The sequence below is a fragment of the Mobula hypostoma genome, chromosome 27 (genome assembly GCF_963921235.1).
Source record: "Mobula hypostoma chromosome 27, sMobHyp1.1, whole genome shotgun sequence".
NCBI classification, from domain to species: Eukaryota; Metazoa; Chordata; class Chondrichthyes; order Myliobatiformes; family Myliobatidae; genus Mobula; species Mobula hypostoma.
Genome location: NC_086123.1, coordinates 2,392,067 through 2,416,778, shown reverse-complemented (window position 1 = coordinate 2,416,778; position 24,712 = coordinate 2,392,067). Strand labels below are relative to the sequence as shown.

The window sequence follows — 24,712 nt, the reverse complement described above, 5'->3', positions numbered from 1 at the left end:
GTGCGTACACTCACCACAATGACAAGGCAATGTTTGTGTTTGAGTGAATGTGTGTGCATAAGTAGTGTGTTTACCAAATGCTTTCCGTCACACACTGATAACTGGTAAAATTAGAGCCACATGCATTTTTTCCCCGAGTGCTCCAATTTCCTTCAACGTCCTCGGAGACATGTGGGTGATTAGGACTATGTGTGTGAGTGGGAGGGGAGAATGTGGTTTGTTTTGCTGTTGCTGCTTGTTGTTTGATGCGTTCTGATTTTTGCATTGTGTTATTTTCCCGAGCACAGTGGACACGCTCTGCTTGCACCAGAATACGTGGCTACACTTGCAGGCTGCCCCGAGCACCCCCTAGGCTGTGTTGGTTGTTAATGCAAATAACACATTTCACTGTATGTTTTGATATACTGTACATGTGATAAATAAATCTGAATCTGAGTTTAAATGGACACTGTAAACTGCGCCTCATGTGTGGCTGGGTGGTAGAATGTGGAGGAGATGATGGGAACGTGGAGAGAGTGAAATGGGGGAAGTGAAGATGGGTGTTTGAAGGTTGGCACAGACTTGATGGGCCAAGGGACCAGCTCAGACTGTTCCCTGGGACACTCAGAAACTGCATCAGGCCCAAGGAAGGACACAGTGAAGTGGATGCAGCAAGACCTGACCTATTACTTTGAAAGTGTTTTTAAACATGCCAAATGATAAACTCAGATGATCAGAGTCCCTTCAAGTTTCAGCAACTTTCTGCAGCAATGGCTGTAAAATGATGTTACTAACTGTACCATCCATTGATATAGCTATGGGTTTCAGCTGTAGAACAAAACGGGAATACTTGAGCCGCTCGCACGAGCTGCCTTCTTGATGGTGCCCCGGAAGTTGCTGTTCTGGTTTAAGGTTGTCTAAAGAAGCCTGGCTTTCGACTCCCAACACCAACCAAGGCAAACATAAAGACTGTGGTAAATAAAATCAAAGATCTCAGAGCTAGATTGCTGTACCAGAGGGACATTAGGACCAGTTGTGTTTTTTGTTTCATGGACTCTTGGCTATCCTCCGCCATTCTGGACGCTGCGATACAGATTGATGGCTTCACAATTCACTGCCAAGATAGGACTGCAGAGTCTTTCAGAGGCAGAGGAGGTGGCATGTGCTTTATGATCAACTCCTTGTGGTGTACAAACATTGCAGTGCTGTGCACCAACCTGGAACATCTCGCGATCATTTTACCTTCTGTGGGAGCTTTCAGCCTTCATCTTGGTAATGGTGTACATCCCACCTCAGTCCAGTGTCAAACAGGCGCCGGATAAACTGGGCGATGTAACCAACAGGCACGAAACAGCACATCCTGATGCCTTCCCATCACTTTGGGGGATTGAAACCAGACAGGCCAGCTTGAAAAAGTCTCTAAATAATTATTACCAACAAATCACTTGTAGTATCAGAGGAACCAACACACTGGGCTACTGTTACACTCACATCAAGAGCGCTTAGCATGCCATTCCACACCCACCCTTTGGGAGGTCTGCTCCCTGAGTATAGGCAGAGACTGAAAACTGCAGCACCAGCAGTGAGGACCAAGAAAGTTTGGACAAGGGAGGCGTAGCAGAGCTTACAGAACTGCCTTGGGTTGGTGGATTAGACTGCATTCAGGGATTCATCGTTGAGTCTGAATGAGTACGCCACAGCTGTCACTGACTTCATTAAAACCTGTGTGGATGAGTGTGTGCCTATGAGAACATACTGTACATCCCCAAATCAAAAGCCGTGGATGAACCAGGAGGCTCGTGGTCTGCTGACCACTAGATCTGTGGTATTTAAGTCTGGAACACCCAGAACCATACAAGAAAACCAGGTATAATGTGAAGAGTTATCTCAAGAGCAAAGAGAGAACTTCAGATGAGGCTGGAGGCAGAAGCGGATGCACAGAAGGGGTTGCAGGTCCTTACTTCCCACAAAGCCAAACCTAACGTCATGAATAACACTGATGCTCCACTCCCAGACGAGCTCAACGCCTTTTATGCTGCTTTGAAAGGGAGAATAAAACAGCTATGAGGATTTCAGCAGCAGCCGGTGACCCTGTGATCTCTGTCTTGGAGGCCGACCTCAGACTGTCTTTCAAGAGGGTGAACTCTTGCAAAGTGTCAGGTCTCGACGGAGTACCCGGTGGGGCTTTGAAAACCTGTGCCAACCAGCTGAGGGGTGAGCTCAAAGATACTTTCAATCTCTCATTACTACAGTCGGACGTTCCCACCTGCATCAAAAAGGCAGCAATTATACCAGTACCCAAGAAGAGCAGGGTGAGCTGCCTTAATGACTATCATCCAGTATCACTCACACCTACTTTGATGAAATGCTTTGGGAGGTGGGTTATTGCTAGAATTAACTCCTGTCTCAGCAAGGACATGGGCCGCTGCAATTTGCCTATCGCCACAACAGGTCTAAGGCGGATGGGATCACAATGGCTCTTCATGCGGCCTTGGATCACCTGGACAATACAAGTGCCCATGTCAGGATGCTGTTTATTGACTACAGCTCAGCGTTTAACACAATCAGTCCTTCAGCTCTGATTGAAAAGCTCCAAAACCTGGGCCTCAGTACCTTGCTCTGCAACTGGATCTCTGACTTTCCAACTGGAACCACAATCTGTGCGGATCAGAAACAACACCACCTTACAGAGTCACAGACAAGGATGTGTGCGTAGCCCACTGCTCTACTCTACCTACACCCACAAATGCATGGCTAGGCATAGCACAAACGCCATCTGTAAGTTTGCTGTTGACGGAGCTCTTGTTGGTAGAATTTCAGATGGTGACGAGAGAACATACAGGAGTCAGATATATCAGCTAGTTGAGCGGTGTCGCAGGAACAACCTTGCACTCGATGTCAATAAGCCTAAAGAACTGATTGTGGACTTCAGAAGGGGTAAGATGAGAGAACACACAGCAGAGGGATCAGAAGTGGAAAGAGTGAGGAACTTCATGTTCCTGGGCGTCGACATCTCTGGGGATCTATCCTGGGCCCAACATATCGATGCAGCTTCAAAGAAGGCAGGACAGCGGCTACATTTCATTAGGAGTTTGAGGAGATTTGGTACATCACCAAAGACACTTGCAAATTTCTACGATGTACCATGGACAGCATACTGAGTGGGTGCATCTCTGTCTGGTATTGGGGAGTTGGGGTAGGTGCTGCAGAAAGTTGTGAGCTCCATCATGGGCACTACCCTCCCTAGTATCCAGGACCTCTTCAAGGAGTGACGTCTCAAAAAGGCGGCATCCGTCATAAGGGATCCCCATCGCCAGGACATGCCCTGTTCTCATTGCTACCGTCAGGAAGGAGGTGCAGGAGTCTGAAGGCACATGCTCAACTATTCAGGAACAGCTTCTTCCCCTCTGTCATCCACGTTCTGAATGGACATTGAACCCATTTATATACACACACAATATAATTCACAGATTTCTCTGAGGTATTGCAGCGTACTACTGCCGCAAAGACAATGAATTCCTGACTTTATAAATGAGGGAGTTGGACTCAGCAGCACTATCACCTTGAATTTTATTAATACAAAAACAAAACTGCCACGCCATTTTGGAAATTTCTTCTCCCAGGCAGTTAATCTGATCACCCATTCTAGTTAGATTCCCACCACCTCTCTCTATTACCTCAGTCACTGTACAAAACAGTGAACACTTTAAACTACTTTTTATATTAACAATTGTAGGCCGTATCTCGGGTAATGATGAGTTTGAGTACAGAGAGGAAATTAAGAACCTGGTGGCATGGTGCGAAGACAATAACCTATCCCTCAACGTCAGCAAGACGAAGGAATTGGTTGTTGACTTCAGAAGGAGTAGCGGACCACACGACCCAATTTACATCGGTGATGCACAAGTGGAACAGGTCAAAAGCTTTAAGTTCCTCGGGGTCAATATCACAAAAGGGCTGACTTGGTCCAACCAAGCAGAGTTCACCGCCAAGAAGGCCCACCAGCGCCTTTACTTCCTGAGAAAACTAAAGAAATTTGGCCTGTCCCCTAAAACCCTCACTAATTTTTGTAGATGCACCGTATAAAGCATTCTTCTAGGGTGCATCACAACCTGGTATGGAAGTTGTCCTGTCCAAGACCAAAAGAAGCTGCAGAAGATCATGAACACGGCACAGCACATCACACAGACCAATCTTCCGTCCTTGGACTCACTTTACCCGCACGCTGTCGGAGCAATGCTGCCAGGATAATCAAGGACACGACCCACCCAGCCAACAGACTTTTCGTCCCTCTTCCCTCCAGGAGAAGGTTCAGGACCTTGAAGACTCGTATGGCCAGATCTGGGAACAGCTTCTTTCCAACTGTGATAAAACTGCTGAACGGATCCTGACCCGAATCTGGGCCGTACCCTCCAAATATCCGGACCTGTCTCTCGTTTTTTTTGCACTACCTTACTTCCTATTTTTCTGTTTTCTATTTATGATTTATAATTTAAATTTTTAATATTTACTAATTTAACTATTTTTAATATCTTTAATATTTAATGTTTGTAATCCAGGGAGTGTGAAGCGCAGAATCAAATATCGTTGTGATGATTGTACGTTCTAGTACCAATTGTGTGGCGACAATAAAGTATAATACTATTTCCATTGTAAATACATGCTGCTATTTATGTAATCATCCACATTTATTTACTTCTAATTTTATATTTACATAATTCTTTATTCTTCATAATTGCTGAGTTTTGTTGTTTTTTGTTGCATGTTGCATTGACACCCTGCAGCAAATTCCTAATTCATGTAAATGTATATACCAAATGAAGTTGATACTTTAATTTTGCTTATCTAGGAGATGAGCATGTGAGGTGTGTTGCAAACTGGGATTACCTAACCAGCGAGCTGCTTAACCTGGGGATTTTGGAATTGTTCTGTTTCTTCACCAGCAGATAAAGTGTGTGGTGAATTGCATTTGTCAAGCTGGAGATCAGCAGAGTTAAGTAGGTGGTTTCAACCATTGTAATCCATTTGCTAAATGGAGGAAGTTGTACAGCGAAGAAAAATGAACAAAGGAAAAAGTGCTTGCCTGGACACTTTTTAAATGCTGTCAGTGACTGCTTGTGCACTCCAATCATGGCCATGCTATTATGTGGCTGTCAAATGAGGAAGCAGCACAGGAGGTTACAGCATTGAGCAATGATTGGACAATGTGCTGAAAACTGGCAACATTTTTTGTGCTGTGGAAAACCCCATCCACTTAGGATGGGATCATCTACCTGAAACTCAAAATTGCAAAGACGGACACTTAGACTTCCACCTCAGTGCCTTGCCGTTCTCTAACCAGATTCACCACACATCTCATCTAATGGGGAGAACACAGAATGTTTCCAAAATCAACTGGTTAAGGAGCTTTGTGGCTAGTCTTTAACCACCATGCTTTTCGCAGCACTGAACACTGGATCTCAACTCCGTTGAGATTGTTAAGAGCAGCAAATTTCTTGGTGTTCACCTGGCGGAGAATCTCACCTGGTCCCTCAACACCAGCTCCATAGCCAAGAAAGCCCAGCAGCGTCTCTACTTTCTACTTTCTGCGAAGGCTGAGAAAAGTCCATCTCCAACCCTCCATCCTCACCACATTCTACAGAGGTTGTATTGAGAGCATCCTGAGCAGCTGCATCACTGCCTGGTTCAGAAACTGCACCATCTCAGATCGCAAGACCCTGCAGCAGATAGTGAGGTCAACTGAGAAGATCATCGAGGTCTCTCTTCCCGCCATTACAGACATTTACACTACATGCTGCACCCATAAAGCCAACAGCATTGTGAAGGACCCCACGCACCCCTCACACAAACTCTTCTCCCTCCTGCCATCTGGCAAAAGGCACCGAAGCATTCGGACTCTCACGACCAGACTGGACAACAGCTTCTTCCCCCAAGTCATCAGACTCCTCAATATACACAGTCCAGACTGACACCTACATCATTTATTATTATATTGTAATTTGTCCTCTACTGTGCCTATTGTCTTGTTTATTATTTATTGTACTGCCCTGCACTGTTTTGTGCACTTTATGTAGTCCTGTGTAGGTCTGTAGTCTAGTGTAGTTTTGTGTTGTTTCATGTAGCACCATGGTCCTGGAGGAACGTTGTTTCGTTTTTACTGTGTACCGTACCAGCAGTTTAAGGTCGAAATGACAATAAAAGCGACTTGACTTGACTTGACTTGACTTGAGTATTCTGACTACAGACAAGTCTCAAGTTGTCTGATGCTTCACAACCAAGTGTGGATCACCTCCTCTTATCGGTCTACTGTGTTAGACAGGAAGTGAAATGAACCCAACCGGTGAAGTATCCTTCTGTCACTCACCTGGTCCTCCGGGTTCCAAGTTTCAGTCTGATCGCTGCTGGTCGCACTGACATTACTTCCTGTTCGCCTGCACACAAACACAAGTTGAGAGATCTCAATCCTGACATGCCAGTATGTCAATGCACCCTCTAATTCAACAAAAGTGACCTGGGAAGCAAGCAATGGAGGACCAGCAGAATGATGTTGGCACACCATTTCTAGTTGTTCAGAGGGCTTTCAGTTAACTGCAAACAAGGGATAGTGTAGGAGGGATTGGTTCGGGGTGGCTGACTGCCTTCCCTGCAAGATGAGCCACTGTACTGATGACGGCTCTCGGCCTGAATCACTGACTGCTTACTGCTCTCTATAGGTGATTCCTGACCTGCTAAGTCCTTCCAGCACTGTGTGTATGTGTGTGTGTGTGTGTGTGTGTGTGTGTGTGTGTGTGTGTGTGTGTGTGTGTCTGTGTGTCTGTGTGTGTTCTGGATTTCCAGCAACTGCAGAATCTCTTGTCGTAATGACCCACCGAGTTTGACGGCAGCTCCGTGGGATTTGAGCCTCAAGTTCTGGCTGCCATTCATTCATGAGATGTTAAGGGGAATGCTCTGCTGCCTTTTGGATGAGATGTTAAACTGAGACCATACCTGTGGTCGGAGGTGGATGGAAAGGTTCCCACATAATTAGACAAAGAGCCATATATAAAAACACTGCAAAATTAATTCACAGTCATCTCTTCCCACAGATGCTGCTTAATACGCTGTGCATTTCTACTTGTCCATGAAAATAGATTACAGAAATATTATCTATCTCTGGAGACAGTTTATCTACTGATACCTTTTATAAACCCATTCATTCTCCCAGCTACCTGGACTATACCTCTTCCCATCCTGTCACTTGTAAAAATGCCATCCCCTTCTCTCAGTTCCTCTATTCCTGATCTCAGGATAAGACTTTTCATTCCAGAACTAACCAGATGTCCTCCTCCCTCAAAGAAAGGGGCTTTCCTTCCTCCACCCCCAACACTGCCCTCACCCATATCTCTTCCATTTCACGCATATCTGCCTTCACCCCACCCTCCTGCCACCCCACCAGAGATAAAGTTCCTCTTGTCCTCGCCTATCATTCCACTAGCCTCTGCACATAATCCTCCGTAACTTCTGCCATCTCCAATGGGATCCCACCACCAAACACATCTTTCCTTCAAGTGACTTCATTCTCCATTTGTATCTCCCTCTTCGTACTTATCCTTGCAAGCAGATCAAGTGCCACACCTGCCCCTACACCTCCTCCCTCACCACCATTCAGGGCCCCAAAAAATCCTTCCAACTGAGCCTGTTGGAGTCGTTTACTGTATCCGGTGCTTCAGTATATCGGTGAGACCTGACATAGACTGGGAGACCGCTTCGCCGAGCACCTACGCTCCATCTGCCAAAAAAAGCGGGATCTCCTGGTGTCTACCCATTTCAATTTTACTTCACATTCCCATTCCAACATGTCAGTCCATGGCTTCCTCTACTGTCACAATGAGACCTCACTCAGGCTGGAGCAGCAACACCTTATATTCCATCTGGGCAGCCTCCAACTTCAATTTCTTGAAATTCCAGTAATTATCTCCCTACCTGCCTATCACCTCCCACTGATGCTTCTCCCCCTTCCCTTTCTTCCATGGTCTTCTACCCTCTCCTATCAGATTCCCCCTTTTCCAGCCCTTTATCTCTTTCACCTATCAGCTTTCCAGCTCCTTACTTCACCCCTACCCTTCTCACAGTTTCACCTATCACCTACCATCTCATCTTCCTCCCTTCCCCCACTTTCTTACTCTGCCTTCTCATCGTTTTTCCCAGTCCTGATGAAGGGTCCCAGCCCAAAACATCGAATGTTCACTCTTTTCCATAGATGCTGCCTAACCTGTTAAGTTCCTCCAGCATTTTGCGTGTGTTGTTTAGATTTCCAGCATCTGCAGATTTTCTAGTGTTTGAAATAGATTAGCTGGTCAATATCTCACAGTTTAGACAATGTTTGCAAATGATTGCATTAGGGAACGTTGGAATGCCAAAATATATCACACAAATTTCCTTATCATTTTATAAGGGGCTATAGAAACTATATTTCCAAAAGATGACAAATCATAGCAAAATATTAAGGCCATTGTTGGTATGAATATAAAACAGACTATTTACAAAGTAACACATACTAAATGTTGCAGATCTCTTAGGCGGCATCTATGGAAAAGAGTGAACATTGGATGTTTTGGGCTGGGACCCTTCTTCAGGACTGGAAAAAACGATGAGAAGTCAGAGTAAGAAAGTGGGGGAAGGGAGGAAGACAAGATGGTTAGCTAACACTATGGTGTAGGCCAAACAGTTGACATTTAGGCCAAAACCCTTCATAAGGACTTTGAGCTCTACATTCTCACATGCCTCTGTTTCTCAGTCCAGAGGCCACCAAAGACAACATCCATGCCTTTGTTATCTCTCTGTCCTTGTGTGACCTAGGGTCAGATTTGTTCTGATAATGCTCCATGAAGCACCTTGGAAAGTTTTACTTTATTAAAAGGCTACATATAAATAAACAGCACTGTTTAGGACCTAGAAGGGTTTCTTCTGCTTGTTCCAAGTTGGTATCACTTACTGAGGTAGTAAAAGGGGCTTAAAGGCTATTTGATTAGGGATGTGAACAAGGAAGTTGGGAAGGGTGAAGTTTGGCCCACAGTGTAACGTACAATCTGGGGTAATGGGGTTAAGTGTGCATGCTCCATCCCTTTATCCAACAAAGCCATCACATTAAAGGCATGCACAGCACTTTCCAAAGGTTCCCCTCTCGCCCCAGCGTTCAAAAAGACAGCATTTCCAGCAGTGCAGCATTTTTCTGCCAAGACTGGGATGTCAAATCTCAGCAGTTGGATTGAACCTGTAGCCCCCAAGTTCCATCACTGAGGCAAGGTTCATTTCTGTGATAAACTATTCTATCAACAATTATTATTATATCACAATAACAGAGACAGGACTCAAATAAACAATTGTAAACACAAGAGATTCTGTAGATGCTGGAAATCTTTGGCTTTACCATGCCTTTGCCATAGACCATCCATCTGAGGGAATTAATTGTAGGATTAACACATACAGATCTTTTATTTCATTTAGAGATACAGGATGGTAACAGGCCCTTCTGGCCCAACAAGCCTGTGCCACCTAATTACTCCCACATGACCAATTAACCTACTAACCCACGCACCTTCATAATGTGGGATGAAATTGGAGCACCCAGTGATCACGGAGAAAATGTACAGTGGGAATTGAACCTTACTCGCACTGCTGTAAGATTGTTGTGCTAACTGCTACCTACTGTGCCACTCCTAATGTTGGCAGCAGGTCAAGCAGCATCTAGGGAGGGGAATAAACAGTTAATGTTTCAAGCCAAGAACTTCATGAGGACTGGAAAGGAAGGGGGTAGAATAAAAAGCAGAGGAGAGGAAGTAGGAAGCTGGGAGGTGATAGGTGCACCCGGTGCACCAGATACAGTAGATGACCCCGAAAGACTTGCAGGTGAAGTGTCACCTCACCCGGAAGGACTGATTGGAGCACTGAATGGTGATGAGGGAGGAGGTGAAGGGGCAGATGTAGCACTTGTCCTGCTTGCAGGAGACAAGTGGACACGTGGACAAGGGAGTCAAGGAGAGACATCCCTGTGGAAAGTGGAGAGTAGAGGAAGAGGGAAGGATGTGTTTAGTGGTAGGATCCCTTTGAAGATGGCGAAAGTTGCGAAGAATGATGTGCTAGATGTGGAGGCTCAAGCAGCTTGTAGGTAGGGACAAGGAGAATTTGATCCCTGTTATGGCAATGGAAATATGGGGTAAAGGCAGAAGTCCAGGAAAGGGAGAAGATGTAGGTGAGGGCATCATGATGTTAGAGAAAGGGAAACCTTGTTCTTTATAAGCAATTCTCTATCCTGTAGAGATAATGGATGGATTATGATCTCTTTCCAAAGGGGCAAGGCTCCTGTAGGGTCAAGGAGAAGAGGTCTGGCCATTGGATTGCTGAATTTCCCTACTTAAGCTGATTGTATGTATCCTTGAACTGTTTTACTGAGCTCTGCAGACACAGAGGTCAATGTGGCATGTCCTTCGAACAGGGTTACAAACAAAAAAATAAAACACTTCTTGCAGAGGAGGCACTTTCACTTCATCAGTCTGGATCGCAATGAACCCTCTGCACAAGTAGCGTCACAGCGCAGCGGTAGTCTGATCACTGACCTGTGTTCTGTAGGATCGGTTGTTACTGTGATGAATTCTGGTGCACTCTCCATGGCGTCAAAGTATTCGGTCTCCTCATCTTCATCACTTGTCTCCCCTTTCACGGGTCGCGTTCTCGCTGCATTTAAGCACTTACGTTAAAAGGTATTCCTTGTTATGTAGGATGCAGGCACTACAGTTTCCCTGCTGATTAAAGTGATGGTTGTAGTTGTTAGGGATTGTTCCTTTTTGTGCCTTGTGGCACGTCAGGTGGCATTGTTTCCATAGCATTGGACTGTTTTATTTTACGAGGCTGACTTGCTAGCCCGAAGTTCAGCCCAGCGCAGGTGGAAATCATGCAGGGAACCAGCTGAACTGAAACTTGGGACTATTTGCATTGAAGTCCAGCCCTTTATCTCTTTCACCTATCAGTTTCCCAGCTCTTTACTTCACCCCCACCCCCCCCCAATGGTTTCACCTATCACCTACCACCTTGTACATATTCCTCTCTTCCCCCCACTTTCATACTCTGACTGCTCATCTTTTTTTCCAGTCCCGATGACGGGTCTGGCAGATGTTAGGAATGAAACAGTTAAAATACCCTACAATCTTCTTCATCCATCCCTGCACGGTCATGAAAAGGGCCAGGTTGGAATTAAAATAAAGGCCGCTCCACACACCCAGCCACTGAGTATGTTTTGCTTCCCTCGTAACATTCTAATACAAGGAACTGAAATCCCCCTTGGATTCTCCTGGTCTCCAGCAGAACCTCTTAAGAACTGGGCTTTGTGACTCAACTAATTCTCCTGGGCTTCACTGTCGGTGCTTTTATTTATGTACACGCTATTTATTTATGTACGTGCTATTTATTTATGTACACACTATTTATTTATTTACAGACACAGCAGGATCACAAGCCCTTCCTGACCAACAAGATTGTGCCACCCAGTTACATCCAAGTGACCATTTAATGACTAAAACATGTTGGAATGTGGGAGCTAACACAGGTGGTCATGGGGAGAACATACGAACTCCTTAAAGACACAGCAGGAATTAAACTCAGATCGCTGGTGCTATAACAGCCTTATGCGAACCACTACACTACCACACCACAGTGAAGTGTCAAAAGATTCCCAGAGTTTGTCCCCACTGCAATCCAGTAAGAGGAGAAAAAGCAGCAAGGGCCTCACAGATTCCCTTTACATCAGACAGTAAACCCCAACCTTGAGTGTTGCTGCTTGGTACCTCAACATCCCCTGCGTCTTAACTTTCACAGACTTTCTAAGTGGAAATGACAGCTTAATGCCAAGCTGCGAGCAATAACAGTTTTCCCCTGAGCTTGCACACCTGTCAGAGTGGCATCAGATCCAGACCATCGGCATTGCATATTTATTCACAAGTGAGGATGGAACATGTATCCTATCACTTCACAAGGTTAAAGAACAGAACAAATATGAAGGGTGATGTATTAGGATGAAATTTGAAGTGTGTGGCAAAACAAAGGGACCTGGGACTACAGATCCATAATTCCTTGAAAGTCACATTAGAGGTTACAAAGAGAGCATCTGGTACATTTGCGTTTATAAATCAGGTTATTGATTGCAGGAGTTGGGATGTTACGTTGAAATTGTACAAGACGGTGAGTTCGAATTCAGAGCATAAGGATTTAGAGTAATGTGTGCAGTTCAGGTCAGTTAACTACAGAAAGATGTCAACAAGCTTGAAAGAATGCAGAGAGAATGTACAAGGACGTTGCTGGGAAATGGGGTGCCGAGTTAGAGGTAGAATAGGTTAGGACTTAGAGTGCAGGAGAATGAGGGGAAATCTTATAGAGGTATACAAATTATGAGGGGTATACATAGCATCAAAGTATGCAGGAATTTTCCCCTCAGGTTGGATGATACTAGAACTAGAGGTCATAAATTTAGGGTAAAAGATGAAATATTTAGAGAGAATCTGAAGGGGAGATACTTCACGCAGAGGGCGGTCCGAAAGTGGAAGAGTGGATGTAGTAGATGGGTTCAATTGTAACATTTAAGAGAAGTTTGGATAGGTGTATGGATGAAAGAGGTACAGAAGGCTATGGTCCAGGTGCAGGTAGATAAGACTAAGCAGAAAACCAGGCCAGCGCTGACTAGATGGAAGAACGGCCCTGTTTATGTGCTGTATTGCTCTATGACTTGAGACTTTAAAAGTCAGAGATTACAGGAGAAGCAAAGTACTGGTCATTGAACACGTGGCACTTGCTTAAACAAAAACAAAAACTGTTGGGGGAAAAGATACCAGTTGGGCAGTAACCATGAAAAAAGAAACAGAGTTAACATTTCGGGGTGAAGACCTTTGGTCTCAAACACTGATCGTTTCTTTCCACAGATGCTGCCTATCCTGTTGAAAGTTTCCAGCACTTTGTTTATTTAGAGGTACAGCACAGGAACAAACCTTTCCAGCCCAACAAGCCTATGCTGCCGAATTGCACCCATGTGACTTTGTCTTTTGAAATCAAGGAGGAAACCGAAGCACCCAGAAGAAACGCACAAGGACATGGAGAGAACATACAATCTCGTTATAGTGTTGTAATAATTTCAAATTGCCTTTTTTTTTATTTTCCTGGCATTGCTATAGGGCCATGTTGTGGCTCATGGACTAGAATGCTGTACAGGTGTAGCACACTCAATGGATCATTTTAATTTCACTGGTCATTATCACACTCTTCTTGGCAACAATACTATGTAGAAATTGTTGAGTGCATTTCACATTGTTAATGTGTCATTTGCATTTACAACCAACACTTTCACATTTGCCAAATACAACTTGCCACGGCAAACCCACATCTCACTCTCTCTGAAACAAAACCCTCCTCCAGGGCACGTTCACCTGTAAGAACTGGAAAAGTGACAAGAAAATGACCCTCCATTTTAGCTGTGACTGGGAGACAGAGTCAGGTGTTAGTTGGGAGGTGGGTGGAAGAGAAACAGTCAACGCTGAAACATACTGCACATTTAGCATCTTGAACAACACCCTCATCATTCATCTGCTGCTACATACACTTACTCCACACCTGCCTCTGATATCCAGTTATGCCTTCAACACCCTCTGTCGCACAGATCCCCAAGCTCTTTTTTCGTTTAACCTCTCCTGCCCCTATTCCACCACAGCCCTCCACGATGCAGAACATGCCCTCTTTTCATTACAGTCACTGGGGAGGAGGTAGAGGAACCTGAAGGCTCACACTCAATGATTCAGATATAGATTCAGATCTATTTATTACATATACATCAAAACATGCAGTGAAATACGTTATTTGCATTAACAACCAACACAACCTAGGGACATGCTGGGGGCAGCCCAAAGTGTGGCCACGCATCCTGGCACCAACACAGCAGTGGTAGTGCAATCGCTCAAGTTGAGCATGATATTCTAACAGGTTCTCTATTGGTGGGTCTGCGGGCATGTTTGTCAGAACAACACAGAGCACAGCCTTCTTCCCCTTCATCATCCAAAAGATTTCTTAATGCTCCATGAACACCACCTCATTATTCTTTCTTTTTACATTACATATATACTTCTGTAATTTACAGTAATTTTACATCTTTTCACGCTACTGCTGTAGCAAAACAACAAATTCCATGTCATCTAAGCTAGTGATAATAATTCTGATTCTGATTCCATCATTAAGGACATGCCCCCATCACCCAGGACATGCCCTCTTATCATTGCTACCATTAGGAAAGAGATACAGAAGGCTGAAGACATACAGTGAACATTATTGGAACAACTTCTTCCCCTCTGCCATCAGATTTCTGAAGAGACAATGAATCCACATACAAAAACAACAGGAATTCTGCAGATGCTGGAAATTCAAGCAACATACATCAAAGTTGCTGGTGAACGCAGCAGGCCAGGCAGCATCTGTAGGAAGAGGTGCCGTCGACGTTTCAGGCCGAGACCCTTCGTCAGGACTAACTGAAGGAAGAGTGAGTAAGGGATTTGAAAGTTGGAGGGGGAAGGGGAGATCCAAAATGATAGGAGAAGACAGGAGGGGGAGGGATACAGCCAAGAGCTGGACAGGTGATAGGCAAAAGGGGATATGAGAGGATCATGGGACAGGAGGTCCGGGAAGAAAGACAAGGGGGGGGGTGACCCAGAGGATGGGCAAGAGGTATATTCAGAGGGACAGAGGGAGAAAAAGGAGAGTGAGAGAAAGAATGTGTGCATAAAAATGAGTAACAGATGGGGTACGAGGGGGAGATGGGGCCTTAGCGGAAGTTAGAGAAGTCGATGTTCATGCCATCAGGTTGGAGGATACCCACTTCCTCTCAATTTCTCTGCTCTCTTTTTGCACTACATATTTAATTATACATGTATATATATTTTTTCTCATTGTAACTTATAGTTTTTTATTATGTATTGCACTGTACTACTGCCGCAAAACAAATTTCATGATATGTGCCAATGATAGCAAACCTAATTCTAATTTTTCCCTCCCTCTTGATTCATCTCACCTTCCTCTGCACTTTAGAATTTATTTTACACTTAATTGATGAAAGGTCATCAACTTGAAATATAATCTTGGCTGTTCTCTCTACAGGTCTGCTGGCCCTAGCAACTTGCTTCACCACGGGCCAACACTATACCTGTACTCCTCGATTGCCTTAAAGTCCAGAACTCATTGGGTCTGTGCATTGAATGAATACAGCAAGCATACACCTTAATCTCAGAGGCTAAACAAGTGATGATCTGTATCTGCCTGGAATAGATTTTTGTTTTCCTCATGGTTTGCCTAATCACTGTAGTCACAGGGTCCTGTTTTGTTTAGTGCTCATGTGGTTGTACTGAGTCAAAGTAGGTGCAGGACACCTGTAGGAAACCCTGTGTTAAGAAATTATTCTGGAGTTCGGGAATTATATCGATAGAGAAACATCAAATAAAATGAGAACCGGTCTTCAGAAATGAAACTTGTTGACAATTCAACTTTCACTCACACTTTACGGTCATTGAAATCAATGGCAGGTGTGGGACATTGTAAATACACGGGGAAAGACAAAAGATGAATGTTTTATATTAACTAACACTCACTGAAACCTTCACGATGCGATCAGGGAACGACTAAGTGGCCATCTCCTGTATCAACACCTTGTTAAAGACATTTCTCAGCCACTTAATGCAGAGTTTGGGACACTGGTTTTGCCTCTATTCTAGTTATTTGCATATTTGCGTACTCCCAGTTTATCTGAGCCAACCTCCAAAATAGTAAAAAAAAGAGGTATAATTTGGGTGCGTGGAGTTTGTGCTCAGAAGCTCTCAAACAAGCTACCAAAATTTAAATATTCCAAGAGGTTCTGCATTTGAGACGCACTCCCATTTGAAATACGTAATTCTGCAAAAGTTAGCTGACTACCCTCAAAAAGTTAAAGTTATTATGGCCATGAGCACTATAAATTACAATAATAGATAGTACAGGAAGAAGGAATAATAAGGTCTATAGTTCGCTCAGAAATCTGATGGCGGAAGAGGAGAAGAAACTGTTCTTAAAGCTTTGGCTGTGAATCTTCAGGCTCCTATATCTCCTCCCCGGTGGTAGTACTGAGAAGAGGGCATGACCCACACGGTGATGGTCCTTAGTGAAGTTGAAACAAGTAGGGATGAAGATGGAAGAAATCATGAATTGATGCGCCCGACCAATGCAGAGAAGCAACTAACAAAGAATTGTCTGAGGTTGCCAAATCTAACTGTGAAGTAAGAAGATGAATAAAGTGAGGCCAGTGTTCTGCTTTCTTGTTTGCAAGCATGAGAATAGCCCAGCTGAAGTAAATGATCAGTTCCTGCCATTGAAACATGGAAGTCAGACCTGCCAACTGGTGCAGTGAGATGATCTGATTATGACTTTATTTTGGATAGCATCCATCTATGTTTAATAGAGATCGCACTGTAGCATTGGGCAGGGTGTTGTGATTGCTGAACTGAGTCACACAGAGACAGTCGCTGAGGGATATAAAAGGTCTTTATTCAACACAACAGAGCTCCTAGAGAACTTATTTCTTCTTTCCCCATACTTAACAGTACTGGGATGTTTTCTACTTTTTAAGCACAAAGAGCAATGATTTTGTCTTTGCACTGCACTGCTGCCACCAAACAACGATTTCACACCACAAAACCATAAGATATAGGAGCAGAATTAGGCCATTTGGCTACTCTGCCATTTCATTATGGCTGATCCAATTTTCCTTTCAGCCCCAGTCTCCTGCCTTCTCCCCGTATCCTTTCATGTCCTGACCAATCAACAATCTACCAAACACTACCTTAAATATACATGAAGACTTGGCCTCCATGGCTGCCTGGGGCAAAGAATTCCCCAGATTCATCACCCTCCAGGTAAAGAAATTCCTCCTCACCTCCATTCTAAAAGGACACACATCCATTCTAGAGCTATGTTCTCTTGTCTTAGATTCTCCCACCATAAGAAAGAATCCTCTTCACGTCCACTCTGTCACTATTCAATAGGTTTCAATGAGGTCACCCCTCATTCTTCTGAATTCCGGTGAATACAGGCTCAGAGCCCCTAAACGCTCTTCATCTGAAAAGCCGTTCAATCCTGGAATCATGTTCATGAACCTCCTTTGAACCCTCTCAAGTTTCAGTACATCATTTCTAATATAAGGGGCCTAAAATTGCTCACAATACTCCAAGTGAGGCCTCACCTTCTTCTTCTTCTTCATGTGCCTTGCGCGTTACACACTCGGGCGATCATGGCTCTCCACATCGAATGATCCCTCGCAGCGTCAATGATATCTCACACACTTAGATCTGTTAGTTCTTTCACAGTGACCATATATTTTCTTCTTTGCCTTCATCTACCGCGTTTCCCAGGCATACCGCCTCGTAATGTAAGGCATTCTATTTCTCCCTTGCTGATGACATTCCCCTGGAATTTAAGTTTCCTCTCATTTAATGTTCTCATTAACGATCTTTTTGTATGGGCACGTTGGAGTACTGTCTCATTAGTTACCCTATCTCTATATGATATTTTCAGCATTCTTCTAAGAAACCACATAAGGTCATTCTAAGACCTCACCAGTGCTTCATAAATTCTCAACATATCATCCTTGCTTTTATATTTGAGTCTTCTTGAAATGAATGCTAACATCATGGGCCAAAGGGCCTGTACTGTGCTGTTATGTTCTATGTTCATACATGTTGATCTCAAGAACAAAATATTTACAAAAAAATGCAGTAAAGTGATTTAGCTTAAAGATAAAATGTATTCCTAGTAAAACTAGTTAACGTAGCATGCTTGAACTTTGATGACTGACAGATTTTCTGGGTTATGGAATGTTATTCCATTAAAAGTCCAAAACACTTCTAATTCTTTTGTTTTAGATGTCACAAAGAGGAAGAATATATTTTCCAATGTATCCACTAAATTTTAAATGACTATGGGGAACAGGGCAAGGAAAATTCCTAAGGAGAGTGGGAAACAAAAGCAGGTGAGTATCAAAGAAGTGTGGAAATTAGGTGCAGGGTTGTTAAAGCGACTACAGGAATCGGGGCCCTGGTGTGTTGGAAGGAGGGTGGGAGGGAGGAAACTGGACCCCTGTGTATTGAAAGGAGGGTGGGAGGGAGGGAACTGGACCCCTGTGTATTGAAAGGAGGGTGGGAGGGAGGGAACTGGACCCCCGTGTATTGAAAGGAGTGTGGGAGCTGGAAAACCACTGAACCATCAGAATTCCAAACAGTCGGGTAGTGAATTATCAAGATGCACCGACGTAAACACAACGAGAATGGAACGTGACTGATGTCCTCCTACAGAGAAGAGAGGTCAAACTTCCACCAAGATAACAACATTGACTATTATTCACCTGATAATGTAACTAACTACACACGCAAGTTTCCATTACATGATCACAATAATGGCAAAGATGTTAGTCTTAGAAGCTATGGTTAATATACTATATTTTTATCATGCCATAATAGATATCCAAACAGAATTTCATATGGGAATTATGCTTTTCTTTCTGTGCACAAGGAGGAACAAGCAACTTCACCACATCACTATTGTAAGATTTTGACTGTGCTAAATACAGCACAAAATCAAGTTTCATGTTGCGACACTGACAAACAGAGGAAGGCCAAGCAGTCCTTCATAACTCCCCCACCTCATTTGCAACATTGTGACTTGATCTACCTAGCTCGTCATCACTCACAGGCAGTCAAGACTAGGCCATCTAATGCGAATGTCAACTATTAATCTACGTACCTTTTATACGGTGCGATCTTTGTCCCAGCCAAGAATCAGTCCAACTTCCTTTGGAAGGCGTGCAAAAGAAAGACAGACTTACGTTTATATAGCACTTTCCACAACCTCAGAGTGTCTCAAAACCCTTTACAACCCAGCAGGTACTTTTGACGTGCAGTTACCAGAAAGGCCACAAATGCTCTTACAAATTTCCGGTGTTAATAACAAGAACTGCTGGTTTGAGTGAGGGTGATTATGGGATAAATAATGACTTAGGTATTGGGGAAAAACTTCACAGCTAGTCGCCAGAGAACGGCAATGAGAGTGCAGCGTTCCCTCAACACTGAGTTGGGACAGCCTGGAGAGGGAAAGGGGTAGGGGAAAGGGCGAGGGGAGGGGGAGAGGAGGGAGAGGGGGAGGGAGGAAAAGAGGGAGAGAGATAGATTCCAGGAGAGAGGGAGATAGAGAAATGGAGAGGGAGGAGAGAAGGAGAGACAGGAACAGAGATGGGGGGGGAGGAGAGGGAGAGCGGGGGTGAGGCAGGGGGATTGGGATGGGGGGGAGGAGGAAGAAAGAGGAAAGGAACAAATTGGGGGGCAGAGAGAGAAGAGAATAGCATGAGGAGAGGTGACAGAGGCACTAGTTGGCTCCAGTACCTGGTACCTACTCTGGAACAGAAAGAAACATAACACAAGCAGCATCCTGCAGATGGACAGGACCAACTGTTCAAGAGGACACATCTCCGCAGGCAGCTATTAGAAGTTGGCTTTGGAATCACTATGGCCTATTCTTCCCACTGATATACAATTTACATCTACATATTTAACATACAGAGAAATTAGGAGACAGTCAAAATCGCACTACTACAAAACGAGGCAAAGTAGGGACATCATTTTGTTTTTCTGCAATCTAAAATAAAGTCACAACTTGCATCTCTAATTCTGGGATCATAGTATTCCTTTGATATTAAATCTATTTTGATAAAGCTGGAAAAGTAAGAGATGATAAAAATTTAATCGGCAGTATTTGTTGAATTTCCTTTTTAATCCCCACTCCTCAGACTAACCAGCTGTGCTAAAGACAACTAACAACAACATGAGAAAGACCCAAGGAACAACTTTGCTCGCATTTTCAAGCCGGTCACTTCCCTAAGCTAGGTGAAAGGGCAGACCCTGACCAGAGCGCTGAAACTGAATACACCTGCATGAAGGCCTGTACTCTCCAGAGTTGAGAAGAATTGGGGGGGCTCTCACTCAAGCCTACTGAATATTGAAAGGCCAAAACAGAATGAACATGGAGAGGAGATTTTCAATAGTGAGAGAGTCTAGGACCACAGGGCGGACCCAGAACAGAAGGATGTCCCTTTAGAATAGAGATGAGGAGGAATTTCTTTAGCCCTAGCATGGTGAATCTGTGGAATTCATTGTCACAGTCAACTGGAGGCCAATTCTTTGGGAATATTTAACGTGGAGGTTGCTACGTTCTTGATTAGTAAGGATTCAAAGATTATAGAGAAGGCAAGAGAATGGGGTTGAGAGGGAAAATAAATTAGCCATGATTGAATAACGGAGTAGACATGATGGACCAAATAACCTAATTCTGCTCCTATGTTTTATGGTCTTATTATGCTGGTTGGGAACACAACATCACTGCTGAACGGAGTTGTTGCTGTTTCCAGTGACAGCAGACATCACAGTTTAAAAGGATGCATTCTGTAATATTATTTCAACAAGGGTAGGTGCATGAGTCCTAAAACAGGAATCCCTGACTGCACAACACCTTCAGATACTCACAACCGTATCACACCAAGGATAGCAAATCTCATTTTGCTTCCGTTTCCCTCTTATCCAGTCAGGCAATGTTGAAAAGCAGGCCTGATCAGATGAGAGTGATACCAATTTACCAGAGCTGTCTGCTCCTCAATGTCACAAACTACCTCTGACACTCAAGAATCCTACAAGGAATCAAAAAGACAGGTCTGACAGCTAGGCTCAAATTTACATCGTGAGTAAGGGTGAGAATGTTTTTAATTCTGTAAGGTAGCACCTGCCCTGACACTACACTGAAGGACACAATTCTCTTTCCTGATTTGGACTCAAAGTAGCTGGATGACAAATCATAAAATGAAGATATTCTGCAGATGCTTGAAATCCAGGGTAACACACACAAAATGCTGGAGGAACTGCATGTTATGCGTGCAACATTGGATAACATACGTTGTTCTAGAGGACTTGTACAACATTTGACAGACTTTTACCGCTGTACCATTGAGAGCATACTCACCAAATGCATCTCAGTGTGGTACAGCAATTGTCCTGTATCAGACTGCAAAGCACTCCAGCGTGTGGTGAAAACTGCCCAGCAGATTATCGGCACCCAATTGCCCACCATTGAGAACATCTACCATAAACGCTGCCTGGGCAGGGCGAAAAGCATTATCAAGGATGCATTTCACCCTAACCATGGACTTTTTACTCTCCTCCCATCCGGTAGGCACTACAGGAGCCTCCGCTCCCGCACCAGCAGGCACAGGAAGAGATTCTTCCCTGAGGCTGTGACCCTGCTGAACCTCACATCACAGCGCTAAGCAGTATTGCACCCATATTGTACTGTCTCAGTACTTTTATATTTGTGTGCTGTAGCACTTTTTATTCGCAGTTATTTTGTAAATAACACTATTCTTTGCATTTCTGGTCAGATGCTAACTGCATTTCATTGGCTTTGTATCTGTACTCGGCACAATGACAATAAAGTTGAATCTCATCTGAATCTAATCTTAAAACAATACAGGAGGCCAGTCAGCCCATTATCTATGCTATCTCCTGTAGATATCATGCCTATTAAACCTCTCTTTGATTCTTTTTGCCAACTACTCATCCAAGAGACAATTTACAACAGTCAATTGACTGAACAGCACAGCATTGGGATGTGGGAGGGAACTGGAGTGAACTCAATGCAGTCTCAGAGGGAAGGTGCAAACTCCACGCAGACAGCATCCAGGGTCACTGGAGTCGTGTGGACAATCATATGATCACCATCTCCACTAAGACAATGTACAGATCTCACCTACTTCGGCAGACTTCATTATGCAAAATACAGTCCAGGTTTATAATGCATGTCACACACTTTACACCAGTGTCTGCAAAATACATTCAGTGAGAAATGCTGTTCTAGAGAGGCAACTCCTCCACTTCCCTGCTCTTTGGCTGGCCTACTGGAAAACAAACCTCGGTCACTGTCTAGAGTAACACACACAGAATGCTGGAGGAACTCTGCAGGTCAGGCATCTATGGAGAGGAATGAATAATCGATGTTTCTGGCCAAGACCCCTCATCAGTCACTGCCACTGAGTCCTGACATGAAGTGTTTGTACGAGGACAGACATGGAGAGATAGAACATGGAACAAGGAACATGACAGCACTACAGGTCCCTCAGCTCACAGTGTACAGCAGACAATTTAACCTACTCTGAAAACTAGAATCAGGTTTAATATCACCAGTAGATGTCATGAAATTCGTTAACTTTATGCCAGCAGTACAATGCAACACATGATAAATAAATATAGAGAAAAAAACAAGTTACAGTAATTATATATACGTCTATTAAACAGTGAAGTAAAAATACGTAGTGCAAAAGAAAAGTGGTGAGGTGGTGTCCATGGGTTCAATGTCCATTTAGAAATCGGATGGCAGAGGGAAAAAGCTGTTCCTGAATCACCGAGTGTGCACCTTCAGGCTTCTGTACCTCCTTGGTACAACGAGAAGAGGGCATGTCCTAGGTGGTGGGGATCCTTAATGATGGACACCACCTTCCTAAGGCACCACTCGCTGAAGATTAATCTAATCTTTCTTTCCTACATAGCCCTTCACCCATTTTTTTTTATAGTCCATGCATCTATCTAAGAGTTTCTTAAATGTAGAAAGGTTGATAACCCTGGTATGATCCAACTTCCTCGTGGGCTGTTGGGTGAAGTCACAAGTCCCTGGCTTGAGTCGAGTTTCTGATGATCGTGCAGCGTGGAAATTTCCCTTGATCACTGAGTGTTAGACCAGACTGAGACAGAAATTCACCAACAATCCCATGTCAGCTTCTGCAGCTGCTGGCCCCAGGTGCCCTCGTATTAAAATTGACGTGCTTTGTCCTCTACAAAGGAGCAAAACAAGCAAAGAAGAAGCAAATGTGAACTATGTTCTGTTTCCATGTTCTATAAAAATGGAGGGCTCTGCAGGAGGGAAGGGTTAGATTGATCTTAAAGTGGGTTAAAAGGACAGTCTAACATTATGGGCTGAAGAACATGGCAGTATAGTGCAGGTCTACGCTTCGTGTTCTGTGAACTAGCCGGAAAACGAAGCCAACTTCCAGTGAGGTTCGGCCCTGGGTAGCTGATTGACGCTGTTGGGATTCTGTTATCCGGTATATCTACTGCCTACAGACCAGCAAGACATCAAAGAGACACCAGACATTAATACCACCATACCTATCACTGGAAACATCACCACATAACCACCACAACACCCCCGCCCCTCACTGGGTCACACAAGACAATCATTATCACACTGCTATCCCTCAACACAGTTAGCAGATTTTTCACCTACAAACCCGTTTCTCCTTCCTACACCCCACTCCATCACTAAGTGCTGCCATTATAGCCAATGGCCAAAAGTTCAGCCAAATAGGTTGGTTTTAAAGAGGACCTTAGAGTGAGGGAGAGACAGTGAGAAAGGAGTGAGCCAAGACCATCGGTAGCTGGACTGTGTCTGTTGATGGGACGGGGAGTGGTTTCTGGGGATGAGGCTTCTTGGAGGAATAGAGCAGGCTGACAGATATTAACAAGGGCAGAGCAACAAGGGGATTGAAAGCAAGCACAGTAATTTCTTAAATAAATATCAGTCTGGGCCAGTGAACTCAAGTTCAAAGGGTGATTAAGTCAATAAATACTGCTCTGTGAACAGAGGTAAAACAAACACCAAAATAAACACAATGGATTGGAAATTAACAGGCAGCTGAATAAGCCTACTGTTACATCTTGTGGAACTGTGCATTCTGTGAAGAATGCTGCTAACATTCTCGGTAGTGACAGTGAAACATGCTGTGACATAATCACAACAACCAACATGGTACGGAGCAAACAGCAACTCATCCATAAAAATGCTCTCCTAATGGTTTAAAAATCAATTTGTAATCATGCTTTCTGCAGCTCATTACTCAAGGGGGAATATATGAATGTCAGGTTTAATGGTTACAGTGTTTATATATTCAGAATCAGAATTATTATCACCAAGACATAGAGTCATAGAAAAGCACAGGACAGAAACAGGCCCTTTGGCCCACTTAGTCTGTGCTAGGCCATTTAAACTGCCTATTCCCATCGACCTTTACTGGGACCATAACCTTCCATACCTCTACCATCCATGTCCCTATGAAAACTGACATGTCGTGAAATTTGTTGTTTTGTGGTAGCATTACAGTGCAATAGATAAAGTATAGTATTAAGTGCAATAATATATACTGTATAAATAAAGTGGATTCCCATTACCTGGGGCAGCTGCTTATTTGGGACAACTCATAAACTAATTGAGAAACTAGCTGGGATTTCCTTCCTTCATTTGGGGCACTATGCTGCTTAGTTAGGACAGGAGACTGTTGCTGGTCTCCGACTAGCATCCGTCAGATGCACTTGCACAGCTGTTAGAAACAACACCGTGCTTTGAGTGAACAGTGTTTAAATAGTAAATAGTTAAAAAGTCACTCATAGTAGCTTGGAGATGCCAGAAACAGCCTGAAGTGAAAATAAACGATTTCAAGTTAGGAACTACGAAGCATTTGAAGGTATTGATAATCATTTTGAATGTGACAATGAAATGAAGATTTGGAGGACGCAACACTTTCTAACTACAAGTTTGTAGCTACAGTCACATGCATTTG

The 24,712-nt window shown here is 43.9% G+C and overlaps 1 protein-coding gene across 6 annotated transcripts in view; it reads right to left on the bottom strand.

The window, feature by feature from the left end:
- Nucleotides 1-24,712, bottom strand: part of LOC134338347 (oxysterol-binding protein 2-like) — a 362,830-nt gene that overhangs the window by 50,023 nt on the left and 288,095 nt on the right. For 5 of the 6 annotated variants that reach the window (XM_063034118.1, XM_063034123.1, XM_063034122.1 and 2 more), the window contains 3 exons: nt 18,808-18,855; nt 10,575-10,692; nt 6,344-6,410 (listed from right to left, as the gene is read on the bottom strand). In XM_063034118.1, coding sequence (XP_062890188.1) covers nt 6,344-6,410; nt 10,575-10,692; nt 18,808-18,855 — 233 coding nt within the window. The remainder of the gene's footprint in view (nt 1-6,343; nt 6,411-10,574; nt 10,693-18,807; nt 18,856-24,712) is intronic. The other variant, XM_063034119.1, reaches the window with a different exon arrangement.